The sequence below is a fragment of the Bos mutus genome, chromosome 16 (genome assembly GCF_027580195.1).
Source record: "Bos mutus isolate GX-2022 chromosome 16, NWIPB_WYAK_1.1, whole genome shotgun sequence".
NCBI lineage: Eukaryota > Metazoa > Chordata > Mammalia > Artiodactyla > Bovidae > Bos > Bos mutus.
The window spans coordinates 5,946,020-5,961,255 of NC_091632.1; the positions used below are offsets into that span (position 1 = coordinate 5,946,020).

The 15,236-nt window shown below is 52.5% G+C and overlaps 1 protein-coding gene across 7 annotated transcripts in view; it reads left to right on the top strand.

Annotated features, from left to right (window-relative positions):
* The window catches only part of PPP1R12B (protein phosphatase 1 regulatory subunit 12B), a 167,478-nt gene that overhangs the window by 116,664 nt on the left and 35,578 nt on the right, over positions 1 to 15,236 (top strand). The window contains exon 19 of one of the 7 annotated variants that reach the window (XM_070384637.1): positions 2,135 to 2,192. The exons of the other annotated variants lie outside the window; for them this stretch is intronic. Within the exon in view, the coding sequence (XP_070240738.1) occupies positions 2,135 to 2,188 (54 nt within the window). The 3' untranslated portion in view covers positions 2,189 to 2,192. Of the gene's footprint in view, positions 1 to 2,134; positions 2,193 to 15,236 lie in introns of those variants that run through there. 7 annotated transcript variants of the gene reach the window in all.

A 15,236-nucleotide genomic window follows, 5' to 3' on the forward strand; every position in this document is an offset into this window, starting at 1 on the left:
TGCCCCAACCTGGGCGTGTGTCTGTCCACCAGGATGCGGTATTCCCGTCTTCCACTTAGGAAGGTGCTTTCCCCCTACATCCCTGTTGCTTTCTGGCAAATCATGTGCCATCATCTGAACAAATCATGACACTTGACCTTCGAACGGCAGCGTAGTGTCCCATCCAGAGTGGACCATTGGTCTGATGATGCCTCCTCCTGGCGAGGCCTGCCCAGGAGACGTGCTGAGGAAGTGCTGGTCAGAGGGCGCTGAGATCCCTGCTGGAGACAGCTGGTGAGCTCGTCCAGGGGCACGTTGGTCCAGTGCTCCAGAAGGCGTAAGCGATTAGGTCTAAGACTTTCAAACTGAATCAGAGAGAGACCCAAACTGAGGTTTTTCCAGCAAAGCTAGGCTTTGAACTAAGCTGTAACAGAAAATGAAACTTGCTCTGGGAGCCACTTGGCTGCGGGAGTGTCTCTTATACCTGAAGCCACTGCACGCGTCTCCCCTCCTGTCCCTTGTCTTCTGGAGCCACTCCACTCATGGAACAAGCCCTCTGAGGTGCCCGCCGTGGGCAGGCCGTGCTCAGGGTCAGGGTCAGGGCCCCTGTCCCCAGCTCTCAGCTGGTGTGGGGGCGTCCCCATGGGAAGGCCCTCTGGTTGTGGAGAGCTGGCTCCTGGAGCTCCCCGATGGCTTCTGGGAAGGAGACGCGGCCTGTCTCCGACCTCATCTATAGGTCTTTGACGGCTGGGAATGTCATGGACAAGGAAGCCTGGTGTGCTGCAGTCCTTGGGGTCACACAGAGGTGGACACGACTTAGTAACTGAACAAGTGCCATTCTAGCCATCCGCAGGCTAAATCAGAGTTCCATACAGAAGAGCTCCCAGAAATACGTTTTCCAAAGAAAGCCCCTCCTTAAGGAAAACAGAGAACACTCAAAGACGTAGTAACACTCAGCAAAGTCGGGCCAGGCAGAGGGAAGCAGAGCTGAGCCAGCGTCTGAGACCGCCTGCAGACAGCCAGCTCCTCAACACAGTTCCTCTCTTCTAACAGTCTCACGGTTGTTATGGAATGTTGGCCATACCCCGCGTGCTGTGCGGTGGTCCTTATGGGTTTGTGAGTTGGAGCTTTGGTCAGTCTAAAACAACAGTCATAGGCTTGGGATTTTAGAACCAAAGGGAGCTTTAAAACTTCTTGTTTTCCTTATTTATTGGCCACACTGCACGGCTTGCAGGACCTTGGTGCCCTGGCCAGGGATTGGATGCGTCCCAGCAGTGAAAGCACCGAGTCCAAGCCCCTGGAGCTCCGGGGGTCCCTGAGCGCCTCCCTTAGAGCTCACAGGAAGCCCCAGGGGAAGTGCGCACAGCTGTGTGTGGACCCTGCAACTGAGTATGCACCCGTCGCGTGTCTGACGCAGTGTCACGGCGAGAGGAGCGCAGGCCTGGCCCGGCAGCCCAGCTGCTCTGCAGGAGATGCTTGCATTTCCTTGCCTGTAAACGGGGTTGATGATAGTGTCGACCTCTTAGAGTCGTGAAATGAAAAACACTTAGTACACTGAAATAGCTAGAGATGAGTCACGGCCATTCAGACTATTTTCTGAATCTTGGAATACTCTCACTGACCTGAAGACACTCTGATTTTGAGGTTGGCTGTTAAGTTATCCATAAAGGATGGACTTTTTGGAGTCAGAGAAGTAGCCCCGGCTCCAGCATGTGCCTGTGCTCTGAGAGTGGACCTGATGGGTTTTGAGAAGTAAAGCTTAAAGGGAATGCCAAGGTGCCGGAGAGCCAGGCAGAGCCGGGAGGAAGGCGAGCTCGGGGCGCCTGTGTGTGCCGTGTGCTCAGCAGCCCCCAGGCTCTGCCGGCCGCCCTCCCGCTCCTGTGCCCGCCCGCCTTCCCGCTTGTCTGCACACGCGCACACACTCACACAGACGCACGCGCCACCCCCACTCGCTTGGAGTAGGTGGCAGCCTCCCCTCCTGTTCGCTCGAGTTTCCTCAGCCTTACTCCTGGCGCTCTGCTGGGCGCTGTCCCCTCCGTCAGGCAGGACTCTGCCTTGTTACCCAGCCTGCTGAAGCCCCTTCATCTGCTGGCAGGCGCCCAGCGGGTTCTGTCTGCACCCCCGCTGGGTAATGTCTTTGCTGTTCTCCTTTTAGGTAAAAGCCGAGGCCTGTTTTGCTTTCCCTTCTCGCCGGGGCCCGATTGCCTAATAAGGTAAAGTATGTCCCAGACGAGCTGAGCTGTTGAGACAGAACAACCGTCTAAGTTTAGAGACCCGGTAGGTAAGCTCCGGACGGGACAGCTTATTTCTGTAGTCAAGTAGTATTTTTCACATTCACTGGAAAACCACCATCATCTTTTTTTAAGCAAGCCACTCTCCCTTTTAATTGAGTGAAAAGATAGTAAAATATAGATCTTCCTCCCTCAGCTTCTTTGTCTTTAGCTGGAAAAGAAGGGGAAGAAAGGGAAAAGGTAGTTAGCTTGTCCCCAGAATGAGAGGGCTTGCGAACCCTGAGAAATCTGATACAGTGCTCCCGGGACAGATGGAACAGGCAGGGCTGTGTGGGCAGGGGACCGCGGGCGGGGCGCTGGGGGAGGCGGCCAGCGCCTCTGTCCAGGCCGCCCGCGGGGCTGCTCCAGCCTTGCCGCCACGCTCGCTGGGACCGCCTCGCCCCCCACGCGCTTCTGCTCTGCACCCGTAGTTCTTAGGATCCCGCGGCTGCTGGGTTGTCTATATATGGGTCACGTCTGTGCCTGCCTCCAGCCAAGCTGGAGAAGCCAGCCTAAGAAGTTTCTTTTGGCATTTTCCTTTTAAGGACTCCATCAGTTTTAGGTCACGCTGTTGCCGAGCAGAGCTCAGTAAAGTGCACGTGTACTCCTCTCAGACCCTGCAGTCTGGGGTCCGCGGCCCCGTCACGTCAGTGGATGCTGCCTCAGGCAGGAATCTGTCAGATGGAGTAAACTGACCTTCAGGGCGTCTGTGTGGCCCCCACTCAGAGGTCCAGGGATGCGGAGGTTCATCGGTTGCTGAGGGGAGGACACTTAGCCTCCGAGCTTTCCACTTACCGGGTCTCTCCCTCCTGCCTCTGGCCGCCTTCACGGCCTCCAGTTTCGTCACGACCTGTGACCTTGCACCTCGCTGTTAGAGGTGTGAAACGCTGCTGCAGCTTGTTTTCTGCAATCAGGCGTGTGCTCTGCTACAGAAAGCATGTGACGTACAGACGTGCGAGAGCTTCTAGGGCAGGTTGTCCTGTAGGGGTCGCTGTGGGCGAGATGCTGTGCCTGCGTCCGTGGGCGGGGCCGAGGAAGCCAGGCCTCCCTGTGCCCCTGAACACAACTGTCCTGCCCCTGGGCTTCTGCCCGCCGCCCTGCACAGTCAGGGGTGAAAGCCTCCCTGATCCGAGTTCAAAGCCAGACTTGACTCTGTGTGTGAGCTCACATTTTTCGGCAGAGGGAGCTTCTAAAAGTCCGCCACGTCGGTTGAGGAGAAGCCGCTTGCACGTGGGTTGACCGCGTCCCCAGCCGCATCGCCTCTTGTGCGAGGACATTGTCGTTCAGCAGCCCCCGCCCCGCACACCCCCATCTCCGCCGCCGTGGGCCTTCAGGACACTTCCTGGGGTCCACCTCTGGCTGCCTCATGACGCCTCCTGGTGTTCTTGGCCCCAGATTTGCACATTGAAACACACTTCATTTTCAGTGATTTCCCTTTGTCTCTTCTCCGTGTTTTACTATTGATTTTTTGTGATTTTAGCTGAGTTTTACCTCTTAAGAATTTAATTTCAGAATAGTCATAGTTGGTGGGGAGTAGAAAATGTTTGTTATAAGAGGTGATTCCTACCGCTATAAAGAGTGAAAATAAAGTTGTTCACTCAAATGAGATGATTGTTTAACATTCCGGTGAATTTCATGCAGTGTATTTCCTAAGAGCTTTATATCCCGAGACCAGCTAATGGCTTTCGTAAGAAGAAGATCGTTTTCAGCTTGGGCATTCCGGGCCCCTGTCATTACCATGATGACAGTTTTGTGTGAGGCTGGCTTCAACGCCCTCGGGTTCAGCTCTTTCATGGATGGAGTCAGGCTGCACTGGCTTTGATTGTGGGGAGCCCGCAAGGGTAATTGCTCCCTGTGCAGTGCAGTCTGGAGGTTTCCTTAGTTACAGGAGTCTTCATTTCTTCTGGAGACCTTTAACCATGGCTTAGGCCTAGCTAATGTCAGCCTTCTAGCCCCATGATTGAGGTAACAAGCTTAGTGGGGGATTTGCGGCTCTTTCTCAGCAAAGGAAGTGTTTATAGATTCGCCCCGGCAGGAATGTCGAACTTGAGGCACTGACCGATGTTACGGGTGGAGGGGTGGGCTGGTGGGGCCCTGACTGATGTTTCGGCTGGAGGGCTGGGCTGGTGGGGCCCTGACTGATGTTTCGGCTGGAGGGCTGGGCTGGTGGGGCCCTGACTGATGTTTCGGCTGGAGGGCTGGGCTGGTGGGGCCCTGACCGATATTTCGGCTGGAGGGCTGGGCTGGTGGGGCCCTGACCGATGTTTCGGCTGGAGGGCTGGAGGGCTGGGCTGGTGGGGCCCTGACCGATGTTTCGGCTGGAGGCCTGGGCTGGTGGGGCCCTGACCGATGTTTCGGCTGGAGGGCTGGGCTGGTGGGGCCGTGGTCACTGTCTATCAGGCTTCGTTTTCTCCAGCTCCATTTTCCATCAGGCAAACTCGGGAATTGGAGCAGGCATTCAGGGGCCTGAATTTCTCTCATAGAAAATCGTAATGTTCTGTCCAGACGTAGCGCTCGAGGGACACAGGTGTCCGCACAGGTGGCCAGAGCACGCGTGCTCCCTGCGCTTTCAGAGGTTTCGCTTCCTGACAGCCCCAAGTCTTACACTGTGAATTACGCCAGTTTCCATGGCTACTGAGAAGAAAGAAAGGACTTGTAAAAAGCGCTTTAGCAAATTAATAGTTCAAACTAAAACACTTAGTGTGGGCCTGGAGCTTATAGCTCCAGTTATATTCCTGAAATCTTTGTCGGGTTAGAGAAGCATCTAGAAGGAAATGCTGTGTTAGGATATTCTGTACCAAGTGAAAGGGCGCCTGCCGTACAATGGAGCTTTGCCTGGCGCTGGGGGACTCAGAGACCTTCACCGCCTCGGTGGTCATTGGGCTGTCGTCCCTGAGCGCTAAGGTCGCCCTCTGTCCAAGCGTCCGGCTCTTTGGGGGGTCTGCACTCTGGGCCTTGGGGGTCAGGCAAGTGCTGGGGCCTGTCCTGCGGGGGGTAGGGGGCAGCCTGGTCTTCGTCTCGGCACCAAATGCTGCCAGTCTGGGCTCAGCAGACTTTGTGTGTAGGGTCTGATCGTCCGTATTGTCTGCTTGGCCAGACACTTGGTCCGTCTCAGCCGCTCAGCGCCACTGTTCCAGCGAGAAAGCAGCTATGGACAGCGTGTCCTGAACGGGCGTAGCTGTGTTCTGACGAAACTTTTCGTACGAAGCAGGCTGGACTTGGCCTGTGGGTCAAGCGTCAGGTGACCGGCTCGGACAGGCTGCCGGTGGCCGCGTGCCTCTTGGTGCACCTGTGCCTCCCGTCAAGCCCCACCTTGTCGATGCAGCGTTTTTTCAATTCTTGAGCATCACCGGCAGTGTGTGGGCAGGGGAGTCGTGCAGGAGGCAGCCGTGTCGTCTGTCCTCACCTGGAAGCGCACTGCTGCAGGGCACGCAGCAGAACTTCCCGGAGGGCAGTGTCGAGGACGGAGCGTCTCCACGGAGCTTCCCTGTGGTCTCACTTCACGGCCTGCTGGGGAGAAAGCCTGAGATGACGGTCCCGTCTGCCCCTTGCCAGCTCTTCCCATCCGAGCCTGTCCCTTCCCACCTCCTGAGGCCTCCAGCCACAGTTTGGACACAGGCAGTCACCTGCTGAGTGACAGGTTTAGCTCTCTGCAGACTCCGACGGCACCTAAGCCCGTCTCTGAGGCTCCCAGGTGCCCAGGAGGGTAACAGTTGTGGAAAACAGCCCTGGGGTCATGGGTTCATCTAGAATGGCTCCCAGCTCTCCCCTCCTCGGTGCACAGGGTCGCCCCAGAAACATCACAGGCGAAACGGAACTTCCCGACAGTAAGGGGCAGGGCAGGACCTGGGAGACCGACCCTGACTGTACCATGAGTTACCGCATGTTGCTCTGTGAATAAGCTACTTCCTGCTCTGTGTTCAGGTCAGTCCTCTGAAGAAAGTGTCTTCTAGAATTTACCTCCCCAAAATACTTTTCTACTGCAAGCTACAACTGAGCTTGGGCCTTCCCTGGTGGCTCAGTGGTAAAGAATCCACCTGCCAATGCAGGAGACTTGGGTTCAATCCCTGGGTCAGGAAGATCCCCTGGAGAAGGAAGTGGCAACCTGCTCCAGTATTCTTGCCTGGGAAATCCCATGGACAGAGGAGCCTGGCAGGCTACAGTCCATAGGGTCTCAGAAGAGTCAGTACTGACTTAGTGACTAAACAACAATTAAGCTTAAAGGAATAAATTTGATTTAGATTGTAATTATTACTAGAAAACTACTTCAAAATAGATTAGTTCACAAATATACATCTATGAATAAAAATATGTAACTTCACTTGTATTCAAAACTTGGTATTCAGTGACTAAGTCATGTCCTACTCTGCAACCCCATGGACTGCAGCTCACCAGGCTTCTCTGTCCTTCACCATCTCCCAGAATTTGCTCAAACTCATGTCTGTCAAGTTGATGATGGCGTCCAACCATCTCATCCTCTGTCATCCCCTTCTCTTCCTCAATCTTTCCCAGCATCAGGGTCTTTTTCATTGAGTCAGTTCTTCGCATCAAGTGGCCAAAGTATTGGAGTTTCAGCTTCAACATCAGTCCTTCCAATTCAGGACTGATTTCCTTTAGGATGGACTGGTTGGATCTCCTTGCAGTGCAAGGGACTCTCAGGAGTCTTTTCCAACACCACAGTTCAAAGGCATCAATTCTTCGGTGCTTAGCCTTCTTTATGGTCCAACTCTCTCATCCATACATGACTACTGGAAAAACCATAGCCTTGACTATGCAGACCTTTGTCAGCAAAGTGACATCTTTGCTTTTTAATATGCTGTCTAGGTTTCTCATAGCTTTGCTTCCAAGGAAATGAGCAAAATAAAGTAGAATTTTTTTAACCAACAAAAATATGAAAATATTTGGAAAAGATAAAGGCCAGTTTGAGAGGATTGTGAGATGAATCGCCTCATATTTCATGTTGGGAATACAAATTAATACTTTAATACTTCTCTTTAGAAAGCAAATTGCCAAGCTATCAAAGACCCCGAGTTGATCCAGAATTTTCATTTTTGGGACTCTGTCTCTAGAAACAGTCCTAAATATGATAAAGAAGAGAAGTGTTACACGCAGTCATTTTCAGCAGAGGTTATATAATACGTACGTGGCTGTATAAACATTTGTTTATTCAGTAAATGCTCACATGCCTGTTACATGGGAGGCGTTTGTTTGGTGCTTTTGAACAGAGCAGAGTCCACTTAGCAATTATGTTAGTGGGAAAATGAAAACCACCGAAACGTCCTTTGTCGTGGCGGCAGTTAGGCAGACGGTGCCTCACCCTCGCAGTGGACACCGTGAATCACAGCTTGTGTTTCATCCCCGACGGCCAGCTCTGGGGGGTTTCCTGAGAAGAGACAGGAGTCGGGCCGCTGGTGGCGAGTGAGCTGCAGAGGCCGCACAGAGCCCTGGGTGAGTGCGTGTGGGGTGCCGCTGCAGGGGCCGGTGCACAGTCCCGCACAGTCCCGCCGGCAACGTGAGCGTGTGCACGCGGGCCTCGGACTGAGTCGCCGAGTGCTGGTGGCCGTGTTCCCGTGGCGGGACTCAGGGTGCCCCGCTTGCTTCTGCTCTTATGAGCCCCGGTTGCTTCTGTCATTTTTTTCTAAGTGCTTGGGCAGCACAGACATTGGGAAAGCAGAGGCTTGAAGTGAAGTGCAAGCTGCTGTCTGGGCCGCGCCCCGCCCTCCAACGCCGCCGGTTTCTGCTGTGTGGACCGTCCGCATGCTCGCCCTGGCCCTTAGAGGCCCCAGACACTGGGGGTCACAGAGTTATTTCTGGAAGGTACTGTGGAAACAATCCCACCCCAACTTCCTTATTTTACAGGTTGAAAGTCCAGAGCCCCAGAGTGGGCACAGCTTCTGAGCCATCCGGGAGCTGCAGGGGCCGCCCGCCGTCGGCTCCAGGCTGCTATCCTCCCCTGGGCCGGGCGCCTTCTGGGGCGGAAGTGCCGTGGTCTGGCTCCAGGGACAGCGGCCTCCTCTGTGGATCGCACGGGGAGATACAGGCAGGGTTTACACACAGGCCCTGCGGTTGGGGCTGCTACTGCCCAAGCTTATCACCGTGTCAGAGTCATCTGCCCTCCGTGTCTCATTTCCCAGTACACCCAAAGTTTCAATCCATACAACTTCCAAACAGTAGGAATATTCCTCCACTACAGTTGATTTTGAGTTTGAGCTTTGGAAATATTTACTGATTTTTTTCTGACTTGTGATGTTAGGGGAACTGAACTGCTGTTACTTCAAAAGTAAAAGCCATTAATGATACAAGTAAATTGCAAAGGAATGGTAGTCAGATCGGCAGCAGCAGACCCCAGAAGACAGTGTGGTGCCTCCGCCGTGCTGAGGGGGAGCAGCTGCGAGCCCGCTGCTCTTCGCGGCCACGCAGCCACGCAGCAGGCACAGAGTGAGGCGGTGCAGGCACGCGGGCTGACTCAGCCCATGGGCCCTTCTGGCACGAGGACCACGTGTTTCTCAGCAGAAGGGAAAACAAACACAGAGGGAAATGGGACAGAAGAGAGAAGATGTGTGGAACATGGTGATAAAGCCAATTTTTCTTAATGTTTAAACTTGGATCTGGAATTCTAGAAGCGATGTAATGTTAAAGGTGTAAAAGTGCCCTGCAGTTCTAGTTTTAAGCAGAAAGAGGCTGGTTAACTTCATACACTTCTAAAGGGAAAAATGCCTTAACTATTACACCATTACGTAAGAACAGCCACTGAAATAACATAGAAATAGAAGGTACAACTCCCATCAGTAGAGGGAAAGTAGGACATTTTTCAGATTAATTCACTCCATCCAGTGGAAGACAGGAAAGGAGATGAAAAGGAGCAAAGGGGAAAAGAGTAAGTAGGAGATTCAAAACCAAATGTGTTCACAGTCTTGATGAGCATGAATTTACCCGTAAAGCCAGGCAGACACTCAGGTTGAATTATTACACTGCATGCTGTCTTCAAAACGGTAGTGAAGGGTTAAAAATAAAAGTATGGGGGGATGTATGCAGATGTTCCCCGAGAGGAAGCTGATACGGCAACATTAATATCCATCAAAAGATAATTTTAAGCAAAAGACATCAAATGACAGGGAAATACTTCTTAATTGTGAAAAGCAGCCCACAAGGGGGTTACCAAATAATGGACGGTAGACACCGAAAACATGGTCTCAAGATTCGTAGAGTAAAAGCTGTCAGGGTAGCAAATGAATAGTACGTCCACAATCAGAGCTGCAGAGTTTTACACACCTCTCTCAGAAACTAGTTATGTCAAACAAACGCAATCATCTGAAGGACATAAAAGATTTGGAGAACATAAATGGCCAGCTTGTTCTGGTAGCTACACCAGGCACATGGGGGGTTGTATCTTGAGGACCACAGTGAATTAAAAATCAGCTGTATGCTTTCATTCATCAAGTATTTATCGAGTACATGATACTTAACATCCATTGTCCCGAGCACTTGAAATGCAACAGTCAACAGAGAGCCTGAGCTCGTGAAGCTGACCTTCAACAGGGAGAAGGCAGAGGTGGCGGGTGGGAAAGAGCAAGCACAGCGAGGAGTATTAAATGTCAGACACGGCGTGAAAAAGAAGGAGTTGCATGAAGAGGATTGGGTGGAGAGAGGACACGCTCTGTTGCCAGGTGGGAAGTCGGAATGAATCTTGTTGACTGAGAGCAGAACAAAGAGCTGAAGAAGGTGAGCAAGTCAGCCACAAAGACATCTGGAGGGAGAGTCGTCCAGACAGACGCGTCAGCTAGAGCCAGGCCTTGGGGCACTGGAGGGGAGAGCTTCCCTGCTGGTCTGGGGGTAGGAATCCACCTGTCAGTGCAGGAGACTCGAGTTCGCTCCGCGGTCGGGGCATAAGCCCCACAGCACAGCTGCTGAGGCCCAGGCACCCTAGCCAGGGAACACCGATGTGCAGCATAGCCAAAAATAAGTAAATTCAACTGTTGTAAGAAGAACTGGCTCTTTGAAAAGATAAACAGAATTGACAAACCTTTAGCCAGACTCAAGAAAAACAGCAGGCCCAAATCAAAGAATGAGAAAGAAACTCCAGTTGACGCCACAGAAATACACAGGATCATAAGAGACTATCGAACATCTGTGTGCTGTTAACAGACAACCTGGAAGAAATGGACAAATTCTGGGAAATGTTCCATCTTCTAAGACTGAACTCAGAAGAAACAGAAAACGGGAACAGATCAGTTACCAATAATGAAGTTTAATCAGTTACTTCAGAAACTCCCAGCAGATGAACGTCCAAGACCAGATGGCATCATGCGCGTGTGTGTGCGCGTGCGCGTGCTCCGGGGCCTCCATCGTGTCTGACTCTCTGAACTCCTGTGGGCTGTAGCCCGCCGAACTTTTCTGTCCCCAGGATTTTCCTGGGAAGAATACTGGAATGGGTTGCCATGCCTTCTCCAGGGGATCTTCCCAACCCAGGGATCAAATCTACTTCTACATTGATTGGCAGGCGGATTAGCTCTACCAACATTTAGAGAAGAGTTAACACCTGTTCTTCAGTTCAGTCTCTGAGTCGTGTCCAACTCTTTGCAACCCAATGGACTGCAGCGTGCCAGGCCTCCCTGTCCATCACCAACTCCCCGAGCTTACTTAAACTCATGTCTGTCCAGTCGGTGATGCTATCCAACCATCTCATCCTCTGTCGTTCCATTTTCCTCCTGCGTTCAATCTTTCCCAGCTTCAGGGTCTTTTCCAATGAGTCATTTCTTCACATCAGGTGGCCAGAGTATTGGAGTTTCAGCTTCAGCATCAGTCCTTCCAATGAATATTCAGGACTGGTTTCCTCTTCAGAAACTCTTCCAAAAAGTTGCAGAAGGAGGAGGATTTCCAACTCACTCTGTGAGGCCAGCATCACCCTGATACCAAAGCAGACTGAGGTATCACACACACACACACGTTTGCAGGCCAGTATCGCTGATGAACACATTATAAAACCTCTCGATTAAATACTAGAAAACCAGATCTAACAATACATTTAGAGAATCATATACCGTGATCAAGTGGGACTTTTCCCAGGATGGTTTAGTATCCATAGACAATATGATATACACCACGTCAACAAAGTGAAGAATAAGAACCATACGATCATCTCAGTAGAGGCACAAAAAGCTTTTGAAATAATTCAACATCCAATTTTTATTAAAAAAGCCTCCAGAAAATGAGGAGAAAGAAAACTTAGCTCCACATGATAAAGGCGGGTTATGACAAGCCCACAGCTTAACATCCTACCTGATGGCGAAAAACTGAAAGCTGAGAACGGGAACAAGACCAGAGTGTCTACTCTCACCAGTCACTCCACATAGTCTTGGAAGTCCCAGCTGCAGCAGTGAGAGAAGAACAGGAAATGAAAGGGATCCAGACTGGAAAGGAAGAGAGTCAGTGTTGCAGACAACCTGCCACTCTGCACAGGGCCCTGATGGTTCTGCCGGGTAACTGCTAGAGCTCAGTGACGCTGGCAGCGTTGCAGGACAGAAAATCAACACACGGGAATCTCTTGCATTCCTGTACACTATCAATAAAAGATCATAAAGAAATTCAGGGAGCAACCCCATTTACCATCGCAGCAACGAGAATAAAATGCCTGGGAGTAAACCTTCCTGAGGAGGCAAAAGCCCTGCGTCCTGCAGAGGCCGAGGAAGGAAGCGGAAGATGACACAAGCAGATGGAGGAACAAACCACCTTTATGAATGTTTCGCTCTGCCTCCTGAAGCAGAGGAGACGGGCAGCAATAAAGGGGACCCAGTTACGCTTCAAAGCTTTTGCATCGCAAAGGAAACCATCGACAAAACAGGAAGACAGTCCACTGAACGGGAGAAAATAGTTCCAAGCGACATGACTGATGAAGGGCAGCATCCTAAATGTATAAACAGCTTATACGACTCAGCCTCACAAGAGCAAACCACTCAACTAGAAACGAGCAGAAGACCTGGGCAGACATTTTTCTAGAGAGGATACAGATGGCCAACAGGTACATGAGAGGATGTTCAACATCATTAGTCATCAGGAAAATCTCAACTAAAACCACAGAGAGGTATCACCTGTGTGCTTAGTCGCTCAGTCACGTCCGACTCTTTGCAACCCCGTGGACTGCAGCCCGCCAGGGGAATTCTCCAGGCAAGAATACTGGAGTGGGTTGCTATGCCCTCCTCCAGGGGATCTTCCCAATCCAGGGATCGAACCGAGGTCTCCCGCATTGCAGGCAGATTCTTTACCATCTGAGCCACCAGGGAAGCCCATGAATACTGGAATGGGTAGCCTGTCCCTTCTCCAGCAGATCTTCCCTACCGAGGAATTGAACCAGGGTCTTCTGCATTGCAGGTGGATTCTTTACCAGCTGAGCTACCAGGGACGCCCCATAAAAACAACTCAATTAAAAAACAAGCAGAAGACCTGAATAGACCTGAATATTTTTCCAGAAAAGATACAGAGATGGCCAGCATCATTAATCACCAGGAAAAGGCAACCTAAGACTGCAGTGAGGCATCACCACACACCTCTCAGCACTCCTGTTGTTGAAAAGAACACAAACAAGACGATGAGGACGTGGAGAAAGGGCCCCCACACACTCAGACCATTGGCGGGAGTGTGACCTGGCGCAGCCACCGTGAAAAGCGAGATGCTGGCAACGGAACTATCATGTGACCCAGCAGTTCTGCTCCGGGATATGCACCCAGAAGAAACAGAAGCGCGGATTTGAAAGATAGCGCATCCGTGTTCATAACAGCATGATTTGCAGTTACCAAGGTACGGAAGCAACCTAGGCGTGTCAGCAGAGGAATGGGTGGAGGGGGTGGGGGTGGGGGTGTGTAGAGTGGAATGTTACTCAGCCACAGGAAAGAATGAAGTTTTGCTATTTGCAACAGCGTGGATAGACTCGGAAGGCGTTGCACTGCGTGAAACGTCAGAGGGAGAAAAGTGTGAAACCCAGAAACTAAAGCAGCAGATTCCCGGCTTAGAGAACAACCCAGTGGTTACCAGCAGGGAGAGGGAAGGGGAAGGGAACACTGGAGCAGGGGATTAAGAGGTTAAACTACTATCTGTAAGCCAGCTACAAGGGTATGTTGTACAGCACACGGAATATAGTTTTTTTATTAAAACTATAAATGGAATATAACTTTAGAAATAGCCAATCATTTTATTGTACAGTTCAGTCGCTCAGTTGTGTCCGACTTTGCGACCCCACGATCCCAGTGCACCAGGCCTCCCTGTCCATCACCAACTCCCAGAGTTCACTCAAACACTTGAAACATATAATATTGTACTTGAACTCTATACCTCAATGGAAAAAAGTATTCTGGACATATGGGATGTGAGGAAAAGAGGGGTCTTGGCAACCCCAAGGTCTTTGGTCTGAGCAGCTGCAAAGCCCGAGTTGCCGGCAGCTGGAGGCCGCAGGCTGGGGAGGCATGCAGGGCCTGGGTGGGGGCTGTTGAGCTCGAGGTCTCCATTGGTGCGCGCCGTCAGGCCTGTGGCGCGTCTGGGTGATGCTTAAATCCATGAGGCTCTGTGAGGGGATGGAAAGGTACTTGAGACAGGAGAGGGTCAAGGACTGAGCTGGGTCCACTCCGCACTGCAGGGAGGGCCTCGGGCCCAGGGGCCGGAGGGACCCGGGGAGTGGCGGTGCCCCGTCCCGTGTGAGTGGGAAGAGTGCACCACGGAGACAGTGGCCGCAGCACTCAGGGCTGCTCACGGGTCAGGCCATGAAGGCCGAGGGCTGCCCAGTGACGTCCGTGTGGGGGTCCGCAGGGACCTTGGCGGGGCCAGCTCCGTTGGAGCCAGGGGGCAGAAAGGCTGGCAGTAGAGGTTTCAAGACACAGCTGGGGAGAGGAGTTAGAAACATGAAAAACAGTCGTTTTTTGCAAACAAGTTTCTCAGCAGAGGGGGGCAGAGAAATGGAATGATAGTTCACAGTAGAGGTGGGGTCAAGACGGGTGCTTCTTGGGACACAGAAGTTGCCCGATGGGGCTGGGGGAGGCAGACGGTGGGGAGCAAGCCCAGAACTGGGCGGAGCAGAGCAGTGGCCTGGCAGGAGCCGGTGCAAGAGGGCGAGGGGGTGGACCTGGGTTGCGGAGCGCGAGGGTGTTCCGGGAGAGGGGGCGGGAGCAGGCCCGGGCCACGGGTGCCCCAGGAGAGGGCCATCCACAGCCGGGATGTGGCCTGCCTGCTGCCGTTCCCCAGTGAAGCAGCAAGCAGACCAGCAGCTGGAGAACAACATGTGGAAGGGGTATGATCGCAGCCCTGGAAGGCGGTGGGGCCCACCCCGGCTCAAGGGGGTGTATTTAAATCGAGACCGGTGAGTGTGGTGGTGTACTTTTCTGCCAGCCCCTCGCAGTGATGGAGTGGCAGTGGCAGGGCAGGAAGGTCAGTTTAAACGAGGCTGTGGTTCTGCCAGAGTGCGGTGCAGGGAGAGGTGGAGGGGGGCGCGAGGGACTCTGAGTGCCGGGCACAGCGGCGCGTTCCGCAGCCGGCGGCAGCTCAGGGCCCATCCTGAGAGCAGGAGCGACGTGGGGGCGGCATCGAAACCGCAGAGGCTGCAGCAGCAGCGGTGTAGGTGGGGGACAAGGACGCTGAAAACCCCTTATAAAGACACTGCGTGGGTCAGGGAGGTTATTGTCACCAGTTAGAAAATATTTAGAATGAGGTTACTTCACACTAGATTCGGGGCGGGGCGGGGGGGTAGCTAAAGAGAAAAAGCTACACCCTTCAGTGCAGACTACGGTTGAAAATGCTTGAAAATAAGAAAGAACGAAAACCAATGAGCCAGGCTTTCAAACTCGAGATGCTGCGAAGGGAACAGAGAATGCCCAAGTGCAGTAGAAAGGGTGAGATAAAGAGACGGGCAGAAATCAACGGACCAGAAACGAAGCAGCCTAGAGGTGATCTGTGAGACCAGAAGCTGATTCCGTGAAGAGACATAAAATACGGTAAACCTCTGAC